The sequence below is a fragment of the Leptinotarsa decemlineata genome, unplaced genomic scaffold, assembly GCF_025532065.1.
Source record: "Leptinotarsa decemlineata unplaced genomic scaffold, Ldec_3_MD MMD2_tig00002082_RagTag_RagTag, whole genome shotgun sequence".
In the NCBI taxonomy this organism is placed as follows: domain Eukaryota; kingdom Metazoa; phylum Arthropoda; class Insecta; order Coleoptera; family Chrysomelidae; genus Leptinotarsa; species Leptinotarsa decemlineata.
In genome coordinates, this window is record NW_027412573.1 from 4,298,427 (window position 1) to 4,322,910 (window position 24,484).

At 36.8% G+C, this 24,484-nt stretch overlaps 1 protein-coding gene across 1 annotated transcript in view; it reads right to left on the bottom strand.

The window, feature by feature from the left end:
• Positions 1 to 288: 288 nt before the first annotated feature.
• LOC111504953 (angiopoietin-related protein 1) overlaps positions 289 to 24,484 on the bottom strand; it is a 29,969-nt gene continuing 5,773 nt past the window's right edge. The window contains exons 3-8 of the mRNA XM_074176863.1: positions 16,063 to 16,273; positions 15,375 to 15,544; positions 13,791 to 14,012; positions 6,331 to 6,564; positions 1,245 to 1,520; positions 289 to 380 (exon numbers count right to left, since the gene is read on the bottom strand). Of these exons, the coding sequence (XP_074032964.1) occupies positions 1,303 to 1,520; positions 6,331 to 6,564; positions 13,791 to 14,012; positions 15,375 to 15,544; positions 16,063 to 16,273 (1,055 nt within the window). The 3' untranslated portion in view covers positions 289 to 380; positions 1,245 to 1,302. The remainder of the gene's footprint in view (positions 381 to 1,244; positions 1,521 to 6,330; positions 6,565 to 13,790; positions 14,013 to 15,374; positions 15,545 to 16,062; positions 16,274 to 24,484) is intronic.

Consider the following 24,484-nt stretch of genomic DNA (forward strand, 5'->3'; position numbering starts at 1 on the left):
TTTAGTTGTTTCAGGGATTTCAAATCATTTTATACAGTGGACAATGGAAGTCCGAACTAGTGAAATTCATCATGAAAATTTGTCAATCACTTTCAAACAAAAGTTAAAGACAGTATTGTAATTGAATCATCCTGTAGATGTGTACAAAGTTGGACTCTCTCTGTTCAATAAGAAAGAAGAAATTCTCCTGATTATTAATAATTGATATTTTGGAAGAGCCGTTAGTCACTTTAATTATTGTAATCAACCCATAGATAACAATAATTGACAGGTGAAAATAAAACAAAATGAAATTCGAAAATATAATAATGGCAGTAAAAAATGTTGACCACAGTTATAAATGAGGTGATAACTCTGCTTCAAGTGGAAAGCCATGGTTTCTGAAAAATAAATCAAAAAGTTTTACATCAAATTCAGAATCTGAGGTATTGAAATTCTATTTTTTCGGAACTTTGTCAAGAATGCCCTATCGAAACTCTTGATACAAACATATTGATAAATATAACCTCACAACACATAACTTTGCCTCTATTCAATCTTTTAGAAAACCTCAGGCATCTAATAAATTGTTACATTCATGAAATAATTACACAAGTCTACAATAAAAAAGCTGTCTGTCAACTGATTTCTATGTATTTAGGTGTTCTGGAAAAAAAATACTGAAAATATTCCAGAATAGTTTTATAAACAAGCGGTTTTTTTTGGGCTAACTTGATGTCATGAATAATCAGGTGCAATTTTATTTTTATTGATGTTTTTCAATGTATACAGTCCATAACTACCATTACTTTCTAAATAAAGAACGCCCTGTCCCATCTTGGGCCTACTTTGCCCAAGATGGCAGACTACTGTTGAGATGCTTCTTACAAAAGAAAAAGGAATCTCACTGGGAGAAAGAAATGTGGTTAGTGCTTACTATTGAATGTATTTCAAACAAAGACATGAGTTTTCTTACGCAATTGTGAATATAGAAAATTTTTTCAGTCTATTATCTATCATTTTAAGATGATAACTTGTTTAACATAGATACCTACATTGTCAGGCAATATGACGTTCTATAACAAAATGAGAGTCATTTTCGAATTCCAAACATATGAGAATTATGAACAAAAAACAAAGCAGCTGTCAATATTTCTTTGCAGACTTGTGCTATCTATTATCATCACTAATTGCTCAGTTGATCGGCTGAGAAAGTTCTCAGTTGACCTACATATCCGAACCATCTTCCCTCCGCACATACTCACCCCGTTATCGTCATCGTCAACTTGGCATAAAATTTCAAATTGAACCACCCTAACGTCATCAACCCTTCCGATGTTCTGCTATTCCGTTAGGAAACAAAGGGGGGCTATTTTCATCTCTCGGTCGGACCATCATCCTGGCTTGTGCGAGGCTGTACTGCGGCCCTCCGAATCCGGCCCAGTACATTCCCTGATAAAGGTTACTCTCCGGAAGCACGCCATTTAAATATTTGCCATTCAGATTGCTGGTATCGCACCCTCTGTACCACCAGGCGCCAGCTAAATAGGGGCAGATAGCATTATTGGAGGTTAAAGGTGTTGTTATGAGGTGTCGGTGGATGAGTACGAGTATATTTGATTTGGTGGGGTGCTTTTTGAAAGGAAGATACTGTGAAATATATTCATGGAAAATATAATTGAATCGAATGAATATTGATAAGGTGAACTTCTAGGGCACATGCATTTTCTCGGAATTGACTATAGTTATCTGTGTCAGTTGTCATGTTACTTTGATTGAATTATTTGAAAAAAAACTGCGTAGAATCTGAATACCATGAAATCATTTTCAAGTAGCGAATATAACACGTAATCCAAACATAAACTATGTCTGGCAACTGCTACCAATGACAACATAACGAGTAACCAGTAGCCAAGATATGAATAAAATTATATGCTGAAAAAATTATATTTTATTATGATCAATTTCACGAACTTATTATGAAATCTCAGTGAACAGTCGAAATGAAAACTCTGAAGTAAACCATACAAATGTCTTATGACAACTGACATGAATGACAAAGCCCAGAGTAGCCAATCCATGAATAATAAATATGATGCAATCGAAATCCTATTCCAATTCTATCACTTCCATAGGTTTTTCATCAGAACTGAGTGAACAATCAAACTGAATGAATAATATCATCACAAATGATACTAACGACAAAACTGAGAAGCTACCCTAGATGTGACGTAAACGGAATTCTGGTAAATTCCATAGATTTTTCATCAAATCTTAGGAAACAATCCGAGTAAAATTCGGAAATGAACATTGAAAATGTCATGTGACAACTGACAACAACGACAATACACAGAGTAGCCAACCCATGAGTTATGAATGTGCTTCAAACGAAGATCTAATTCATTATGGTCAATTCCATAGATTCCCTATCAAATCTTGCTGAACAGTCGAAACATAACTCTGAAATGGATGATATCATATAACAAATGACACTAATGACAAAACCCAGAATAGCCAACATATGTATTGCAATCGAAATTTCGACTCATAGTCTGTCATTTTCAATTCCTTAGATTTCTGATCAAATTATCGTGAAAAATCAAAATGGAACTCTGAAATGAATAATACAAATATGGTATGTCAACTGACACTAATGACAAAACATTGAGAAGCCAACCTATGCATAATCAACGTATTGCAAACGAAATGTTCATTCATTATGGTCAGTTCCGTGAATTCCTCATCAAATCTTGGTGAACAGGTATTGGTCAGCAAATACAACTCTGAAATAAACAATCCAAATGTCATATGACAACTGACACCAATGAAACTGCCCCAAGCAAAATCATTATCTGATATAGTTCAATATTTGGGATATTTGATATGGAAGATCAAATTGTTGAAATATTACAGAATATCTGTTAGTCACTCCTCAACAACAGTGACAAAACTATGGCGTGGGTGAGAAAAATGTATTTTAATATATGGCTTATTTGACAATGAAATTGAGAATGTATTCATTTTTTTCTGTGACCTCAGCATGATATATAACTATTTGAAGTGAATTATTGAAAATTGGTTTATATATCACTTTTTGGTGAATGTACATCATATTTGTCTGTATTTTTTTAAATAACACTGCACAAATAACTTCCAGTGAAGTATTCTGCACCAGAGAAAACAAAATTTTGATTGAAATGCTCCTAATTCGTTTGATTAATGTATATAATCTTCTCAATGTCGCATGATGGATTCTGAATATGAAATATCCATTCAAAATTGATTTTAACAGCTCTAATGAATGACCACCAACAGGGTCTTCATCATAAATGTGATCATAGCAATTTGATACTCACTGTGATGCCAATGAGCAACCAACTTTGTTGTTTTGGTAGTTGCCTATGAAAGCTGAAAATTTGATTAGAACCATTGGATTGCTTACAAACCCAACAGAATGCAACCTGGGTCCACTTCTCTTTAACGCCTTCATAAAAGATATAGTTGAGGTCATTGACATCAACTGTTCGATATACGCGGATGTCCTGAAATTATATTGTGAGATCAATGGCATCGAGGACTGCCTTCAACTCTCCCTCAATCTGAAACGTGTTGAGCAATGCTGTTTTCGCAATAATCTTCCTTTAAACACGAGTAAATTTTATGTAATGAAGTACACACTAAAAACTCGTCCATTTTCATATCACTATTTGATACACGATATTCCACTTCAACGGCCTCTCACATTCACAGATCTAGGTGTTACCTTCGACACAAAATTCTCCTTCGTACCCCATATTGAAGCCATTCTGTCTGCTGCAAATTGAATGTATGGATTTATTGCGCGAATCTTTAGAGAAGATGTCTTGGATCCATCTACATCGAAAACCATATACTATGCATCCATAATATAATCTGGAATCCATCTCATCAGTTGTATACAGAGAAAGTTGAATCAATACAACGTCGTTTCCTGAAACTTCTCTCCTATAGATCAGACATTATCTATCCATCAAATGGATATCCCCATGATGGACTGTTAGCTAGACATGCTATGAATAGCTTGAGTTGCCGTCGTGATTGTCACTCCACAATTTTTCTTTCTAAACTGATTAATAATTCAATTATTGGCCCACATATTCTGCAAACATTTTCAATGTACCTTGACCAACCTCTACAGTGGTTAATCCTTTCTATCTGCCAACATCACGTACAAATATTCTGAAACGTTCATCTCTGCATAACATGTGTGTCAAATGCAATTCTGCAAGTTATCAGCTCAACATTTTTCACTGTTCTATCTCTGAGATTTGGTCTTTTTACTTCAGCTAATTGTTTATTATAACTTATTGTAATTGTATTGTAATGTGATATGACTTTTATCCCTGTTCTATAGTTGGGTGTGGAACAGTGTATAGATAAATAAATGAATAAAAGAAATATATTTAGGTCCATGGGTTCATTGGTTGAGATTTTTTCACTTCCACTTGAGAATAAGGGGAAAATATTATTTTCCAGAAATTTTTTTGCCAAAAAAATTATCCTATCAAATTTGTCTATTTCTAGTCATGTGTGTCGAAATAACCAATGAAACCATCATTACACTGATAACTACCCATGGATAGTTTTCACGGGTAGTTATCACTTTTGTCATGACATTGCTAAGCAACCAACACAATAAAGTTGTTTGACATTTCAATAATTCAATTTATTTCGAAAATGTCACTTCCTCGCTTTGGTGTTCAAAATAATGCGGCAATTGACAAAATCATTGAAGAAAATACACCAAAAAATACTGTCAATAGTAAAAAATACACTTGGAAAATATTTATGGAGTTTTGTGACGCCAGAAAATATGAATTGGATGGAAATCGTACTCTCGAAGAGCTTGCATTAATACTCAAGGATTGGGCGATTAATATGAGAAAAAAGGATAGCACAGAGTTTAAGGAGGCTACTGTTGAAACCGTATGGAATATAACAAGCAATACAAGAAAAGTATTACAAGGAGTATAATATCATGCTAGACCCCTTTAAAAGTGTTGCATTCAAACAAGCGCGGAATGCACGCGACGCAGCACGAAGAAATTTACAAACAGATCCCACTAAACGCAAAACAAGCTCAGTACCATTAACTTCAAATGAAATGAGTAAAATTATAAACTTTTGGGATGAAAATACCCCTATAGGACTCCTATGCAAATTTTATCACATAGCAGCGGTGGAATTGGCTTGGAGAGGTGGTGAAGGTGCTGCTTGCTTAGTTGATTATTTTCATATCGAAAAGGACAACAATGGATCTCCAACTAATAGGATAGAATATAATCCAATTTTCAGTAAAACCTGCCAAGGGGGTTCAAAGAACTGCGCCTCTAGCAAATGGTTAGTTCAAAATAGTGATAACAATGCTTGTCCTGTCAGATTATTCATTAAATTATTATCAAAACGAGGCACAAATATCAAGACAAATAGACTATTTTTAAGGCCAAATCGTCACTGGAAGACAGGAAGCGATAACTGGTATGACAATATGCCTCTGGGTAGAAATATAATCAACGGATGGACGAAATCTTCTGCTGAAGCAATTGGCTTGGATACGAAACAGAGGAAAATAACCAATCACTCTAATAGAGCAACTGCAGTCAGTCAACTAGCTAAGAGTGGAGTTCAAGAACAGCAATTGTTGAAAATTACTGGGCACAATAATGGAAATTCCATAAAACCTTATTTGAATATTGATCAGGAACATCATAACCAAATAATCAATAGTATGCGTGGAAACACCTATGCAGTAACCGAGGCAAATACAGCAAGATCAACGAAATATCAGTATACGAATTGTTCTTTTATTAACTGTGTGTTCAATAAATAATTTTGTTCGAATTGCAAAAAATTTTCTCATCGAATATCCCTCGAACATTGATAAATAACTCATAATTTCATCACAACTTCCTCAAGCACGTGCTTGAGGAAGTTGTGATAACGTGCTTTCGAAAACTGTGATAAAATTATTTCGTTAGTTATCAATGTCCTTGGGATATTATAGCTGAAAACAAAAACAAATGGAATTGAAATTGCCCAAACTTAGTAATTTTATCATTCCATCAAATATTTTATTTCAAATTTTGTACATTCACACCGTGTGTGTAAAGGGTCAACTCTGAAGTCAAGCATAAATTGAACCTGGATCCAGATTAATATCAACAAACAGTGATGCTGTTTGGCAAAATTATACGGAAAAATGTTCATTGACTTCCGCTTTCAGTATTTTCCATGAACTTATTATGTGGAATCAGTTTTTTCAGAAGATGAAAAAAGGATTCACCATCGACTAAAAGATAAAGTAAAACTTACTGTGAGCTTGAGCGCAATTTCCTTCAATCCAGCCGTCCTGGTCGAGATCCTTCGTGCTGAACCTGCTTCCTGCGTGATACTTTAGAGAGTCGCTCGCATCGCCGCTGAATCCTCCTAAAACTTTCAAAGCGTACCCCTCAACTTCCGATCCGACGCTGAAAACCGCATAATGGGCGAACGCTTTCGTATTATTTCCATCGACTAACTCTATCAGGAGTTCGTTAATTTCGTGACCTGAAAACACCGTGTAAATCTTTTACTCCAAGTTATGTACCGTCTCGAAAGGGGAGAGGAATTTCGCACGGTAGTGGAGGAATTATATCGTGGAAACTTTATTCTTCTCCATATTCAAAATGTACAAGGCGCAGGGGGAAATGGTCAAATTTAACTGTTCATTCAACATAACGAAAAATGTTCACATGCTAATAATAATAGTATTTATTCAGTTGGATCATCTATAGATGACATTGAGTATGTCAAAACGTGTACAAATACAAAATTGAAAATATAAACTCCGTGCACCTAGAGGCACAATATACTATTTACATAGATAATGTAATATAATATAATATACAGGGTGTAACATAAGTACGTTAAAATATTCAAGTGACGTATTCATGAGACAATTTTAAGAAAAAAAGTATATATGAACTTGAGTCCGAAAATGCTTCTTGCAAAAAATTAGTTATTTGCAAGAAATTCGGTACCCGGGGAGTTTTTGACGTGGAAAATCATAATTTCGTATTAATTTTCATGTAACATTTATAGGGCGCTGCGTAGGCTGTCATTATTTATTTCAAATTGCCCTACCTTTTTTGACAGTAAACTTTTGGAACTTTTCATGAAAAAACTCAATTTCCACATCTTTTCCATGTATAAAAGATACACCTGCTTAACAACGCTGGAGGTGATCGTTGTCGAGATACAATTTTCTATATTGATGCATATTACTTCATAGCCAAATTTGATTTCAATAACACAACACAACAAAAAATATTTTTTGAATGTTTCCTATACTAAATTAGTCAATTTCTACTAATTTTGGGGTGATAAAAACGAAAATAACAATGAAAAATTTTTATGAGCTCTGGTTTCTGAGATACACAGTACTTAATCTTAAAGAGTAGTTATACTATACGTGAAAAGTGAAAGTACATAAAACAATATTGTTATGTTTCTTTTAGAATATTTTAAGTACAAAATTAATAAAAAAAAACATTATTCTTAGTGTTTTAACAAATAAAAGAAGTTTGTACCACCAAATTTCAATTAAGTCCATCCGATTCATTGTGAGATCGCTGTCGTTTAGCTTGTCTTTTATAAAACACTTCTGGGGCATCCCTACACACAGACCAGCAGTAGTCTGCAAGCATTACTTCATTCCAACGGCCCTGATATCTCTGTTCCATTAAGGCAATGTCTTGATGGAATCTTTCTCCATGTTCGTCACTCACAGCTCCATAGTTTTGTGGGAAGAAATTAAGATGAGAGTGAAGAAAATGAATTTTTAAGGACATGTTGCATCCAAGTTGGTGGTGAGCTTGAAGAAGCTCTTTAACCAATGCTGTGAAGTTATCATCTCTTTTGTTACCTAAAAACCCATGTACAACCCCCTTAAAGGCTTCCCAGGCTCTTTTTTCATTTCCTGTTAAAATCATGTCAAAAGCAGGATCATTTACGATTTCACGGATTTGAGGCCCAATAAAGATGCCTTCCTTGACTTTAGCATCACTCAACCTGGGAAACTTTGCTCTCAAGTACTTAAAAGCTTGTCCTTCCTGGTCCATGGCCTTCACAAAGTTTTTCATTAGTCCCAACTTAATATGTAATGGGGGAAGGAGAACATCCTTAGGATCTACAAGAGGCTCGTCAACTACATTTTTCTCATTAGGGTTAAGGTCTCGTGTAGGCCAGTTCATTTTTTTATAGTGAGATTTTCTATCCCGACTGTCCCACAGACACAAAAAACAACAGTACTTGGTGAACCCTAATTGCATTCCTAGGAGTATAGCAATGACTTTCAGATCACTACAGATGTGCCACTTGTGTTGTTCATATTTGATTGATTGGAGAAGTGTTTTCATATTCATATACGTTTCCTTCATGTGAACTACATGACCTATAGGAATAGAGGGTAGCTGATTTCCATTATGCAGAAGTACAGCTTTTAAGCTTAGTTTTGAAGAGTCTATAAAAAGTCTCCATTCAGATGGAGTGTGATCCAAATTCAAGCAGTCCATCAAACCATTAACATCAGAACAAACTACGAGGTTTTCTTTTTTCTCAAAAAAAGGAAGCAAATCTTTTTGACGCTGTCTCTACTGAGATATTTTCACATCATGTTTTAGAAGATTCCACTGTTGTAGTCTTGACCCTAACAGCTCAGCCTTTTCCTTAGACAAGCGAAGATCTCTTATAAGGTCACTCAACTCTGCTTGACTAATTCTGTGCGGATCACTAGACCTATCGTTTACCTCAAAATCAGGGTCATAGGATGTAGAAGGATGGGTTGCTCATCTAAACAGTCTTCATCACCTTCCTCTAAAATTTCATAGTTTTGGGGTGAAGAAGGGACTGGCAAATTGTCTGAGTGTGGTACAGGCCGAAGAGCAGATGGGAGATTAGGGTATTTAACCGTTCCTCTTTTCTTCATAGATAAACCTTGCTTAATGGGAGGAGTTAAGCTGAAATAACAGTCGTCTGTATGATTGGTAGGCTCACGCCAAAATGAAAACTCAATATACATATATATAATATAATGATACTATATCTTGAAAACAAGAGCTAATATATAATTTTTATGGTCACTTTCGGTTTTAACACGTGGAAATACATTAAAATCATCTAATTTCAACCCCGAAACAAAAACTTTGTTGTGTTGTGTAATTTCTGTCACTCTCCGCTTGCAAATTGAGTTAATTAAATCGAGTAGGCTATGAAAGTTTGTTTATAAAAATAGAAGTTCGCTGTCACATTTTTAACTATCAACCCTGCATCCGACATGTGGACTTTTGTAACATTTGTAGAGACATGGGGTGTGTGAGACCCCAATATGATTTTTCTATTAAAATTAAAATTTTTTTGAATTGCAACATAGTTGTTATGAGAATTATATACTGTAATATCTCTTTTTGCAATAAAATAATTTTTGATTTGCCAGAACGAGCAATAAATCGTTATATTCCGTCTTCACCAAAACAATGGGTTCTTTTAATGGAAAAAAATATAGATTTACTCGAAGAAGTCTTTTGCACATAAAACGACTGAATACATATCAAATTGCTGTTTCAAACAGATGATAAAACATCATAAAATGGAAATAAAAAAAAATTAATGAAAATCATAAAAAGTCACAGGCCATCAACGTTTGACATTTCTACGCAAGATTTGCAGTATATTTCTGCATGGTCCAGACATATGAACTTATTGCATTTGTTACAAATGTATTTTGTATTCCGATCACGGGCACGATGGCAATCTTGAGACCTTCCTTGACCATTTCGTTTGAGTCTTTTGGATGGAGGTTTCACAGTTTCGCCTTTGATCTTCGAAATCTGGATAGTTACTAACGATGCTAACATTATCGCTCGTTTCATCATCATCAGATTCGTCAATTTCATCATCACTTTCTATTTCATCCCATAAGGACTGAAGACGGGCCATTTCTCGCTCATAATCACCTATTTCCATCGAATAATTTGAAAAACTACTCGATTTGGTTTTCTTTGACTGCGCACAATTTTGGAACGTATAGAGACATGTGGGGTTTCGTGCACCCCAGTCTGATTCACAGGTCTGATTCATACATACGTCAAACGACAACTGATTTGAGATGTGAATATGAGAGTGGAGACTATATGCGGAAGCTTCTAAATATATTCGACGCTGGGGTGCCAATTTCGAAAAGTTATGTGGAATTTTCTACGGCTGGGGTATGTCACACCCCACGTGTCGGACGCAGGGTTGATTGACAAATTCACTGTTCGGAGTTTATAAAGTGATTTTTTGGTACCATGTCCGACTTTACGAATGCTGAAATGGCTGATATGTTTTTCGCATACGGCTTGGCTGACGGAAATTCAAGCGAGGTCAGACGCATCTATCAGGAAAAGTATCCCCACCGCGTGACTTCTTGCGTGACTCCTTTGCGAATCTTTTCCGGTGACTTTCTGAATCTGGAAGCTTTGAAACAAATTCTGCAGTAGGACGGCCACGGACTACAAGAACTGTAGAATTGGAGGAGGCGGTTCCCGAAGAAATTAGTGAACATCCAGAGACACGTACAAGAAAAATTGGTCAAACTCCAAATGTGAGTCACATGACAGTTTACAGAATTTTGAAGGAACAGCAATTATATCCTTATTATATTCAGCGTGTCCAGGCACTTACGCTACGTGATTTCCACCCATGTATCGAATTTGCTCAATGGCTTCAAAGAAAAGTCAAACAACATCCTTAAATTTTATCGAAAATCCTCTTCACAGATAAGGAATATTTTTCAAGAAATGGTATCATGAACTTCCATAACAACCACATCTGGGCGGAAGATAACCCACAAGCGATAACGTAAACTCATTTCCAAGGCAGATTCTCTTTTAATGTATGGGTAGGCATAATTGGGGATTATTTAATTGGGCCCTATTTTCTCCCCTTTTGTTTAAATGGAGATGCTCACCTACATTTTTTGAACACGAGCTTCCGCAACTTATGGAAGATGTTTCCATTGGTCTCCGAAATCACTCCTGGTTTATGCACGATGGAGCTCCTGCTCATTTTAGTGTGATAGCAAGAAACTTTTTAGACGTAACATATCCCCAACGATGGATATGTTCGTCGATTTTTTTTGGGGACACCTAAAATCACTAGTTTATGCTAGCCCCATTGAAAACGAGGAAATGTCGAGGGATCGCATCATAACTTGCTGCGAAACGATAAGAAACACTCCGGTATTTTTCAACGGGTGCGGAATTCTTTGATGAGGTGAGCAGAAGCATGTATTACTGTTGCGGGTCGTCACAGTTGTTGTAATAGTTGTTTCGTTCAATTTTCATATGTTTATTTTCCCAATAAATAACATAGTACTTCTCCGAATTGGTTTTTTCACAAACTCCGAAATGTAGCACTTTCTAATTGAATAATTAAACCTGATAATTTTTTTGTAATTTGAATTGAATAAGCAGTTCGATAATGTTCGGAGAAGTCTGTACGGGTATACTGCGTATAAAGTCTGATGAAAATAACTAAAATTGCATAAAACTTATGACAAAAACCTACCATGTTTTGAAAAATTTCAACAATCTGTATTTCAAAAACGAATCATTCTTCGTTAAACATTTTACGGGAAAAAGTTGTTTATTTTGACGAGATCCACCACTTACTTAGTTTTTGTAATGTTCTCAGCAACTTCACTTAGCGCCCTAGGAGCTAAGTGATATGCATCAATATAGAAAATTGAAAATATTTTGAAAACGATCACCTCCAGCGATGTTGAAGAGGTGTACCTTTTCATTTGGAAAAGGTGTGGGAATTAGGTGTACCAAAAGTTTACTATCGAAAAACTTAGGGCAATTTGAAATAAATAATAACAGCGTACGCAGCGCCCCCTCGATGTTACATAGAAACTGATACGAAATTATGATTTCCCACCTCAAAAAAACCCTGGGTACCGAATTTCGTGCGAATAACTTATTTTTTGCGAGAGTTATTTTTTAAAAGCGAACAAAAAATTCATTTTCAACACCCCGTATCTCCAAAACGAAGCATTCACGGACACAAGTTCATATAAACTTTTTCTCTCAAAATTGTCTCAGGAATACGTTACTGGAATATTTTAACGTATTTATGTTACACCCTGTATAATAGTCGAAACCTAAAATAATCTGCTATTCATGCAACAGCATAGTTACTAAAATCGGACTGAAATATTGGATATGTACATACTATGTAATAGTCAAAACCAAAAATAATATGTTATTTATGTAACAGCATCGTTATTGAAATCTTCCTAAAATGTTACACATATACAGGGTTATAATCCATATATTCTTCGAGAGAATAATAGGATTTATTCAGGAGCAACTCTTCGATTTGATAGTTACACTGTTTTAGAGCCAGATTTTTTATTGTTCTTGGAAGTTTATTGTAAGCCTGGGACATGATTCAGTTAAAAATAATCTGCGTGTTGGCACTTCCAACTGTAGGGAATTTCTAGTATTATAATTCGTATTACCATTAAGAGCAGGAAAACTGGTTTTGTGCGATTTTACATATTATTTAAATATCTCATAAATATATATACTTGTAACAGTCAATATTCTTAGATTTTGTAACTTCTAGTAACTCCTGCTATATACCTCATGATTCTTTTTTGAATTCTGAGTATTCTGGAACAATCACTAGATGCTCCCCAAGCTATAATACCATAGGAAATGTTGCAATGAAAGTATGCATGGTAGTACATTGATAAGAGTGATCTATTTGCCTTCCGGCATGGTTGTTGAATGTAATAAGATATTGAGGATATCTTTTTACAAATCGTATCAATATGCCAGTTCCATTTGAGATTTTCTGTTATCTTCAAACCCAAAAATGTTGTCTCTTTTTGTTGTTGAATTGATCCATTAATTGACGTTACTAGTAAACTGTGATCTGAAGTGGTTCTTGAATGATTAAAACGTATAAGCCTAGTTTTTCTTTCATTTAACAAGAGTCCATTGTCTGAGAACCACTTTTGGGTTCTTTTCATTTCATCAGATGGTTTATTAACTGTGGCCTCAATATTTTCCTGAGTTATCAATGAAGATGTGTCATCAGCATACATAACGAACTGATCTCTATAAAAATCATTTACATATAATAAATATGAGAGTGGACCTAATATAGCACCCTGAGGAACCCCGGGGTAACAATTTTCAGGTTCTGATTTATTTCTGCTAACCTCTGCATAGTAGTATCTACCCTCTAAGTAACTTAGAAACCATTTGTGAGTTATTTTCCTGATTCCATACGTTTCAAGCTTTGTTGGGAGAATTTTGTGATCTACCCGAACAAATACCTTACTTAAGTCTATGAAAATCCCTAGCGTCTTTTAACTTTCATTCAACTTACACTTTTGAGAATGTGCTAACGGGGGAAATTGGCCTGGAATTTTGTATGTCAGTATCATTTCCCTTCTTATGAATTGGCACAATTTTTGAAATCAGACACCCTCTTTCAAAGAGCAACTGATGAAGTAGATAAGAGGTTCAGCTATGAAATTTTTACATTTTTTCAGTATATTCGTACTTATTCCGTCGTCACCGGTGGAATTTGAGTGGCTTAGAATAATGACAATGGCTAGTATATCAAACTTTGTGGCAGGTATAGAGTAGAGGGATACGTCGCTCTCATTGGGGTTCACATGGGGATCGAAGTGAATTTTCAGTGATCATAAGTGAAGTCACACATAGTGAGCAACCAACCTGTTATTTGGTAAATGTTCTCCAGACCAAGCCAAAATTCACCACCAATGTTTCCGAATCCAGTCTTGTACTCATGCCAATTGAGAAAAAAGTCTTGAGATCCATCGTATCTATTGTGGATGTAGGTCCAGCCGCCGTCTCTAGTTTCCATGTCACAGAGTACCAGGAACGGTTTGTGAGCATGTTCTGGTTGGATTTGGTATATTCCAGAATCTGTAACGCCTGTAAATGAATGTATTACGAATAAATTCATCCAGTTAAACATAGTGATCATGAGTCAAACTTAGATAAATAACAACACCCAAAGAGTATGGGAGTTCCTACTTGATCGGAAGGGGTAGATAACCTACATATCTCTTCATCAAAGTGTATGAGTTGTATGATGCGTGGTGGGTGATGAATGAACGATGAACGACAAATGACGAATGACGTATGAAGAATGACGAATGGTGAATGAAGAATTATCCATATTGCATTATGTATGTATGATGGGTATGATATGATGCATAATGCATCATGTATGTATGATGAATAAGTTGTATGATATTTATGATGTATTTGAATTTGATTCATATGATGTGTGATATGTGTTCTGTATGATGTATATGATGAATGATATATGATATATAACGATATTGAGAAAATCCAAAGAATCTAATCGACACCTCTTCAAAGTGTATAACTTGTATGATGCGTGGTGGGTGATGTATGATGAATGACATATGATGAATGCCGGATGACGAATGATGCATGATGTATGATGAATATGATGTATAATGCATTATATATGTATGATGAATATGATGTATAATGTGTGTGATATGGCGCATATGATGCATAATGCATCATGTATGCATGATATTAATGAAGCATATGATGTATTTTATGCATATGTATTGTGCATAATGTATATGATGAATGATATAAAACAACACTAAGGAAATCCAAACAATTCACACCTCTTCAAAGTGTATAACTTGTCTGATGCGTGGTGGGTGATGTATGATGAATGATGAACGATGAACGGCGAATGATGAATGACGAATGGTGAATGAAGAATGACGAATGATGAATGATGTATGATGAATATGGTACATAATGTATGTATCTGTTCTGAAAAAAAAAATTTTTTGAAATCTGTTTTTCTTTCAACCGGCTATCGCACCCCTACGAACGAGGTCTTATCTTTTAACGTGTGATTCCTGACACGGGTTGGACGACAGCAAGTGAAAATCGATCGTTCACACTAGGGCACTAGGGCTCAACCACCGACCAACACGACACTCAATTCGAGTGAGTGAACAAAGCACCCACGTTGAACCGCCTGGCTACCGACCGATTATGAATATTATGTATGATGAGTATTTTATGATGAATATGATGCATAATGCATCATGTATGTATGATGATGATGTATGATGAGTATGATATGTATGATGTATATGATGTATTTGATGCAAATGATGTGTGATGTGTATTGTGCATGATGTATATGATGAATGATATATGAAATATTACGATATTAAGAGCACCTTGGCACCTTCAATCACACGCACCTCATGAAACGAAATAATGAGAACTCACCCCCATTCTGAATATCCCTGCAGCTCCTGGGAACCCTCGATTTCGGGTATTCACTTTTGGTGAACAGGCCATTTGGTATAGGAGGGTAATGTTGATCATGATTAATATCCAACAAAGAGTTCGTTAGAAACTGCTTGGTAACTAAATCTTGTTGATGATGGCGAATGATACTGAAACAGTTCTGAATGTAGGAAATATCAAAGGACTAAGTATTCATAATTCCATTTTGAAGAATGACATATTTCCTCATTATTTTGAAATTTTTCAATCATTCAATAATACCTATATCTGGTAAACTTCGAAATACACTTTGTATCTGATAATATTATTTTTTGAAGTTACTATGATACTTGGATTGGTCATCCGTTTGAATTACCCACTTACATGTATTTTGGTGGAAGAGGAACTAGTTAAGGATGAGTTCAAGATTAATCATTACTTGGTGGAACCACACCACAATTACTGAATCAGTAACTGAGTGCATTATCAAAAACTCACCTGGATTTTATGAAAAAAATGTTTGTGAAACTCAAGCTAACCGAGAGAGGAGAGAGGGTGAGAAGAGGTTGAAGCACTTACTCAACAGCATCCATAGATTCATAACGAGCTCGTCATGTATCCAGTGTTTAATTATCATTCTCATTATTATAAAGTTATACGAGAGTGTGTCATACTCAATCGAACTAACCTCGTCTCAACGGCGATTGACGAAACATTATTCTTGACCAAACCGATGTCAGAATTCAAGGTCCTCAAAGCAGCCACCACAAGCTGGACCCCCTTCACTAGAGTATCCACTCGAGACTCCAATTTCTCGTCGACCTGTCGCTGACCCCCTTCATGTTGCGACCGCAGGGGCGGGCTTGAATCCCAGAATCTGCCAAGTTCACCCCTGAAAGCTGTGAAATTTATTATACAGTGTTAGTCGGGATATTGAAAGGGTTCAGTAGAACTTCTAATCAAGTATTGAGTGATATTGGGTATCATTGGTTTTCATCGAAAAAACAGTACTGTCGATTATTCGAAATGAAATTTCATGCACATTACTTCATGACATACGTTCACATAGGATATGCTAACCTCATATTCGATTCAGAGAACAAGTCGATATTCAGCGTAGGGATGTGACGTTATGTTAGCTACGTTTTCAGATTGCCAGTGGCGGCTCATTTGCCTCATCACCTTGTTATATTTGCCATTGGCGTAATACATTTCAGTCTATACTCTTTTTTCATTGTTATGACTCATTTGTTGGTTATAGTAGAATGAATTCTATGAATGAATTCAGAGGTTGTTTATCCGGGAGACTTTCCTTAGGATTGCATTTTGTATTATTTGGTTTAATCACAGACTGTTCTGGCAGTTCTCGGATGGCTTGCGGATCCATTCGGCTTGTCTATTTCACATCTTAGCATAACTGACTAAACCAATACTCATTGGAGACCAATGATATATGCGGATTTAGATTCGTCGAGACTCCTTTCTTCGAGTTACTCTATACCCAGTGTGCTTGACTCAGATAAATCCACTTGAAAGTACCAGAGAAATTACCTGTGGTTTGTTTTCCTTGATTTCCGGGTTTTTCCGAGGTCTTCTTTGATTACAATCGCCAAAAGTTTCAACCGCAACTTTGGCAGTCATCTTCAGTGGCGTGTTTGAAGTACTCTCCTTGACAATCGTCTTCACAATCGTTATCACCCGAAGACGATTATGGATACTTACAATCGAAACGTCGTAAAGTAACTTGGAATCTTTTAATTTTCATTTCTTGTATTTTATTTCATTGTATTTCAGTTTTTTGCTCAATATCATTGTTTTTTAGCTAATCTTTTAAATTTTTTACAGATTGTCTCAGGGATTTCAAATCAATTTATATCATGTCAGACACTTGAAGTCCGAAGTGATGAAATGTAGGGAAGCTTGTTTATTTTACCCAATGCATGCAAATGTGAACGGTGATCATGCTTTGATCATGCATCTATCATTGTTTGGGAGGCTTTTTTGTAAGATGGATATAGTTTAGGTTTTTATACTACCAGTGGAGGCCCATTCGCTATATTTGTCATGACTATTATACATTGAAATTATACTATTTTTTACCACAATATTTCGTTTATTGTGAACTATTCGGTCTCATTCGTTGGGCTATTATGGCAAAATACCTAAATGAGTTAAAATATTCTATTTGAAAAAAATCTGTTTAAAATCTGTTTTTCCGTTAATCAGCTGTGGCCCCCATACGAACGACAACTCTCAAAAGTTGAGAAGTTGTGCGAGCTAAAGACTAATGAGGTCTTACCTTTTAACGTGTGATTCCTAACACGGATAGGCTGAGGTTTTTAATTCTGAAAGTTCCCTTTGATCTGCGAGATTATATTTCTGATTTTATGCACCTATTAGAAGCAGTTATTGGGGCTACATAGATACATTTACATGTGTGTTGACATGCATTTTGTTGCTCTGATATTTTATTTCTGTAGACGACTGAAGCTGTAACTACTTTCGTGGCTCTTTAGTGAAACTTTGCTGTTTCAGTTGAAGATAATGCACATATATAACAACCCATTTCATCCAAATCAGCATGCATATACTTCGGGAAAGTCTACTGATTGGGCCCTCCACCATGTGGTTGACAGAATCGAGAGATCATTGGACAACAAAGAATCCACCCAAAGAAACCTCAAAGTAGGAATGGATCAATTGAGGCTGGGCCTGTGGCGGGAAGCGCTTACTGCGCAACATTTGTTGCAGGCAACCGGTGATGTAATTGAACCCAGGTTTGTGTTTAATAAACCCTACAAAACACGAACAAAACAGAACACAGATGACTCAAAAACCAAAAAAGGCTCAGGATGTAGAGTGTACTCCAGATCACTATGCCTGAAGATTGAGTGGGGAATGGGAAAAGATACCAGCATGGTCCCAACAGAACTGGCTGGTATCTCAAGCGCCACAAAAGAAATAACCAGGAAAGGACTTGCTAGCAAAAACATAACAATCTGCACTGTCAGCAGACAAGCCCTATTAGCCTTGAACAGACTGGGCTAGTACTAGAGTGACCCCAAGATTTAGCCAAAGCCTCCATAGATAATACCATTATCCTGAGTTGGGTTAAAGGACACGACAGGAGTAAAGGTAATCGCATTGCCGACTCTTCAGCCAAGGAAGCGGCTGGACTAAGAATTTTAGGACCCAGTGGCACCTACGGCCTGATAACTTCGACAATTGCGGTACCAGCCAAATGTTACACCCATGCTCAATTCCTGAAGAGATGGGGTGGAATCAAGGGATGCAATCTTGCCAGGATTACCTTGGGCGATCCTGGGAAGCTGGCGCCGAAGAAATATCTGGCGATGACCAAGAAAAATCTACGCTTCACCGTAGGATTTCTGACTGGCCACTGTCAACTGGGGAAACACCTCCATAATATGGGGCTAATGGACATGCATGATGTGTGAACAGGAAGGTGAGACTCTCAGGCATGTTCTATGCGAGTGCCCGGAGTTACCGTCAATGAGAGAGTGTGTGTTCGGCGAGTCTTGGACTACACCTGCCGATATAAAAGAGATGTCTCCCAGCTCCGGGGTCGACTCAATAACCAACAAGTTGTTGAAGAGACTCCCGGAAAACTGCGTTGAATTCCTTCTGAACTTAATCAACAGTTCGTTGGCCCTCAGACACTTCCCTAGAAGGTGGAAGCATGCGATCGTCGTCATGCTCCCAAAACAGGGTCAGAACCAGCTGTTCCCGCAGAATTATCGCCCGATCAGTCTACTCTCGTTGGCGGCTAAGCTGGCTGGAAGAGTTGTTCTGCAAAGACTCAACGAAGAAGTTGAGGACCGAAATGTTCTGCCTAACGAACAATTTGGCTTCAGGAGGGATCACTCCACTGAATTACAGGCTCTAAGGTTGGTCTAAAATACCATCAGCGAGCTTAACACAAATAAGAAAGTGCACATTGTGTTGCTAGATATCTCGAAGGACTTCGACCGAGTATGGCACGAAGGCCTTCTGCACAAGTTAAACGCGTTCCACCTACCTCGGGGCCTGATCCGGTGGATCGGGTCTTTCCTGAAAAACATAACTTTTCAGGTTAGAGTAGAGGGCTCTCTGTCTGATAACAGAGATATCCTCGCTGGAGTGCCACAGAGGGCCGTGCTTCCATGGGTCGAGAGCTCGGCGTCGTCTACATGCAACGTGCATTGGACGACGTCGAGCGCTGGTACCTCGATTGGAAGATCCGAGTAAATCCGGAAAAGACTCAGGCGATAACCAAGGGAAGATTACTATCTTCTCCGGCCAGAAAAGTGAGAATCTCTGGAAGGGAGATTTAATGGCAAGCGCGGGTAAAGTACCTCGGCCTTCTAATAGACCGTAGGCTCACTTGCAATCCGCACATCATGTGCGTTAAGTCAAAGATCGAGGGTCGGATAGCTAGTCTGTACCCTCTGGTCAATAGAAAATCTAAATTGAGCACGAAGAACAAAATTACCATCTATAACACGATGTTCAAGCCTGTCATCATGTATGCTTCAGGCGTCTGGGGACAAGCGGCTCCGTCCAACATTTCCATTTTGGAAAGGTTGCAAAATAAGTTAATTAGGATGATTGTGAATGCTCCTTGGTTCGTGCGGAATGAAGCCATCCGCAGAGATTTGCAGCTGCCTTTCATTCGGCAGTCCATCCAGTCGAGGAATCAGAGAGTTTTTGAAAGTACGGAAACTCATGAAAACCCGTTAGTTAGGAAAGCCACAGATTATGCTGTAGACGACCCCTCCCGATATAGAAGGCCCCGACACTCTGTCGAATGAGGCCCTCATGTCCCCCGTTAACGGATGAACAACTTTCTCATCCATCCTACCCCAGCCAGGTAGGGGTATCCCGTGAAGGGTGGCACTGATGTCTAAGGACTTCATGCCATCATACCATCAGTCATGAACCCATTGGTCCCTCTTGAGACCAATAATCAGCCGAAAGGGTAGGGGAGCTGGACTCCAAGCCTGAATGAAACGAGGATAACCTTATGAGAGATGTCTCCCAGTGACCTGGAAAGGACAGGATGGACGATGACCTAGGAAGACAAATCCTCAGGAGGATGTACAATGGGTCACATGTGGCCTAAGTGCTGTGGGCTTACACTCACCCTCCCTACTCTACATATACAGAGATGCACATATATATGGGGTTCATTTCACAGCATATGTCATAAATATCTGATGTATTCGATAAAATTATGGTAGTTTTCAGAAACAAATTTCTTAAAGTATCCTTCGATATGTGGATAAGTTCTCTTTCTGACGAACAAATGTGAATTCTGTACATTCTGTTATGAGCATGATCTTGACCGTGTGAATCGTGCCTTGATGATCGAATGTTTTAAGCGAATATCAATGTTAAAAAAAACAAGTATGAATTTATAACCGACAATTCCATTGTGAACGATAGGAAAACATAAAAAACCTCTCAATACAATGTCTTGATTTCTATAAATAATAGTTGTTTACATTTGTCGAAGAACCAGCTGTGAACATCTTGAAACATGAAGGACTTTCGATTAGAATTAACTTGTGGAGAATTGATCCTGTTATGTCAGAAAATATATTTTACTGAAAAATATGATGAGAAAATTGATTGAAGGGAAAAACGCAGATCAATATACTCAAATATAGGAGCTAGAAAATTGAGTTGAATGTCAAATATTTGTATATAGAATATGTTTTTCCGTTAACCAGCTATCGCATCCCTACGAACGACAACCCTCAGAAGTCGAAACTTGTGCGAGATAAGGACTAACGAGATCTTACCTTCCAGCGTGAGACTCCTAACACGGTTTGGACGATAGCAATTGAAAATCGATCGTCCGGCCTGCGGCTTGAACCACCGACTTACATATCGTTCGATTGAGAGAGTGAACAAAGCACCCACGCCGAACCGCTCGGCTACCGACCTACCTAATCTTTGCTCAGTCAATACCTAGATGAATCTCTATTGGAGCATGTGAATTATGAATTATGACAAAGTTGAGGTCCAGAAAAAACTTGTACAAGGATATTATAAAAATACTTTTTAGAGGCAACTTACTTAACTTCAATATACTTTTCCAGTCAATTCGAATGTGACTGACAAAATATAAATTGAAAAGGGTGCTGATAAGATGATAAGACAAGTGTCTTGTTAAGAAACTTCGAACTACAGTATTGAGGATGATGGTATTCCATAAAAGTCATATTATATATCAATTCTCTTCCACATATCACAATCTCTAGGATTTCTCAAAATGTTTTTAATCCATGAGTGATTTTTGTGTAATTCAATGTTCATATGCAAACAGTTGTTTCAAAAAGACTTTTTCATTCCTGTAGTTCCTGTAATAATAAGTCTATTCTTGGATGTTCCTCACATTTTCCATTAAATGATGGAGAAGCAGAAAACCAAAAAGTTTTTTCGAAAATGCGAAGATTTTTTAGAATAAAAATAACATTCAATATATTTCTCTTTTTATGTGATATATGCTTGATAAAAAACGATTCAGTCAAGAACTCTTCCATCGCTATAGAGGAATACATACAATACCTAAAGATAAGACCAGTGCTTCTGGCATATATGAACCTATGCCAAAATTCCAAGTAAATTCTCAATCGAATAAGTTCAACGTCTTGGCACCACGTCATATATTTTTATCGATTCCTTTACTATCAAGATATTTTTAGCGATATTTCTCATAAAACTTCAAATATTTGCTATGACCTGTTTTATAATATTATCACTTTTTCGTTATAACAAGAAAATAAAAACAAACACAATAATAAGGATGATTTCATCGTTGTGGAATCACCAATTCGATAGATTAACATTTTGAATAGTTTATAATTACTTGAATTATTCATCTTCAAAATGGATGTGAAATTTTTGACATTCAATAACATGCATGAAGCATCTACCATTGTACCATCTAGATGCATGCATAATAATAATAATAATGAATTATACATTGTTACAGCATGATACGTAAAGGATCATTCATAGATAGTGCTGTTATGATTCGGAATGTCAAAATTATTGTTAAATCTAAGGTTTCCTGAGTGTATTTAATGTCTGGGAAAGAGTTTATTTACTGAATAAGTGGGTTGTTGTTTTTTAATCACTTTGTGAATGAAACAGGCGAAATGCAATTCTCCTCGATTTTGCATTCTTAACCACTTCAGTTGATTGATTGACGGGGTCATATGATCTCTGTAATTCAAGCTAAATATTAATCTAATGCAGGCGTTCTATATTTTCTAAATTCTTGCAGAAGTTATGGAATCGATACCGTACTTTAAAGTGTGTTATAACCTAAACAAAAGGAAGGCCAAATGAAGGAAACTGCTCTGTATTATACACTTTAGAAAGTTCCCAAGTATTTAACGAAATTAAGGATAAAAAAATTTAGTCCAAGTACAACATCAGAACCCGTTTCTGAACCGGAAACATCATCCGTAGCAGCCCCAAAAAACCAAGCCACCAAATGCGGACTGCGATTCCAAGAATTGCATTTTCCGGATACCCTGTGATGGCGGTGAAACAAAGAGGCCATTGAGAGTCTGAATTGCCGAGCACAAGAAAACACACAGCGAGAAGGAACCAGCAAATGAGGAACAGAAGAGCATGTTTGGACTCATCAACAAAACATCAAGTGGTCTCAAGCTGAGATCATCCACAGAGGGACCACTGGTTTGAAAGGAAGTTCAAAGAAGCCGCATATATGTTGTCCAACGACACATTCAGCCAAACAAGCGTAGCAGTACGCAATATATGGAAGCCTGTAATCCATCAAAAACGGTCAACTCCCGTTGCAAGGTTAACTCCTGGTAAACCAGGGAGAGAAAAAGTGAAAGCACTCGAATGACCTATATATAGTAATCTTTCGAAGGAATAGTCCAGTCATCACCCGAAGATGATTGTGTCTAAGAATAGAATCGTCGTGAAGTAACTTGGTTTCCCGTTATAAAATATTATACTTTCATGAACTGGACTATAGGTCAAACCTTCAATCAACGTTCACGATCAACCTTTCCATCAAATATGTCGTCCCTTATCGAGTAACAATAGGTGTGTCAAGGAAAAGCGCAACCCACTTGACGTAAGAACGAGAATTCATTCCTATATTGGTTGTTTATAAATCTGATTCATTCAGTAGTTTGCTGTACTGTAATTTCGTACGGTTATATTTCGGTTATGCAGAACTGGAATTAATAAAATTCCACATGAAACCTAATGAAAAAAAATGTAGCCAAAAACTCACCAATACTTTATGTAGACGAATGTTGTTCATCCGTCAATTAACGATCGTAGATATATGTTAAAAGTGCGATCAATATAGCAACAAAAACCTTCGTTTCTTCAAAAACTGTGAAATGATTTTTCCGACCGCTTTGGCGTTAGCTGGAGATGATGACAATCAATGTGTGACGGTAGCAAGCTTATCAAAATTCTGTTGTACCGAGTACTTTTCAATATATTTGAGTTGATGTTTCGCCACTACTAGAAAGCTGCTGGAATCAGTGGAGTATTTGGTTGGTCGAACTCAACAATTCAATCCAAACAAGTGAAAACATATAAAGATGTACATAGACGTTACCGTTATTGTACACACCTATTTTCATGTATTTTAAGTAGATATTACCATCATTTCACACTCATCCCTATGTTGATTTACTAGTTGATTTACATATACGTTACCGTCTATTTATGTAGTATACAAAGGCGTACTGTACATGCAGTATCTACTGTGTATATACTGTTCGTCTATGTACAGTATAAACTAGGAATTTACTTACTGTACTTCTATGTACATATTCATTCTCATGTATTTCTAGTTGATATTTGTCAATGTACAGAAACGTTACCGTCATTGTACATATCAATTCACATGTATTTTATGTTTACATTGGTCAAAGTACTGTATATGAACGTATTGTACATAGAGTATGTGCTATTTTTTTTTTCAATACCTTGGGAGCTGTCTGACTTGTCCATTTAGTCCAAGTCTCCAAAAAACACCACAGCCTCTTGGGCTTATTGCGTGTATTCTCCCATCTTCTCATTCCATCAGTCTCGTTCCCTGTACT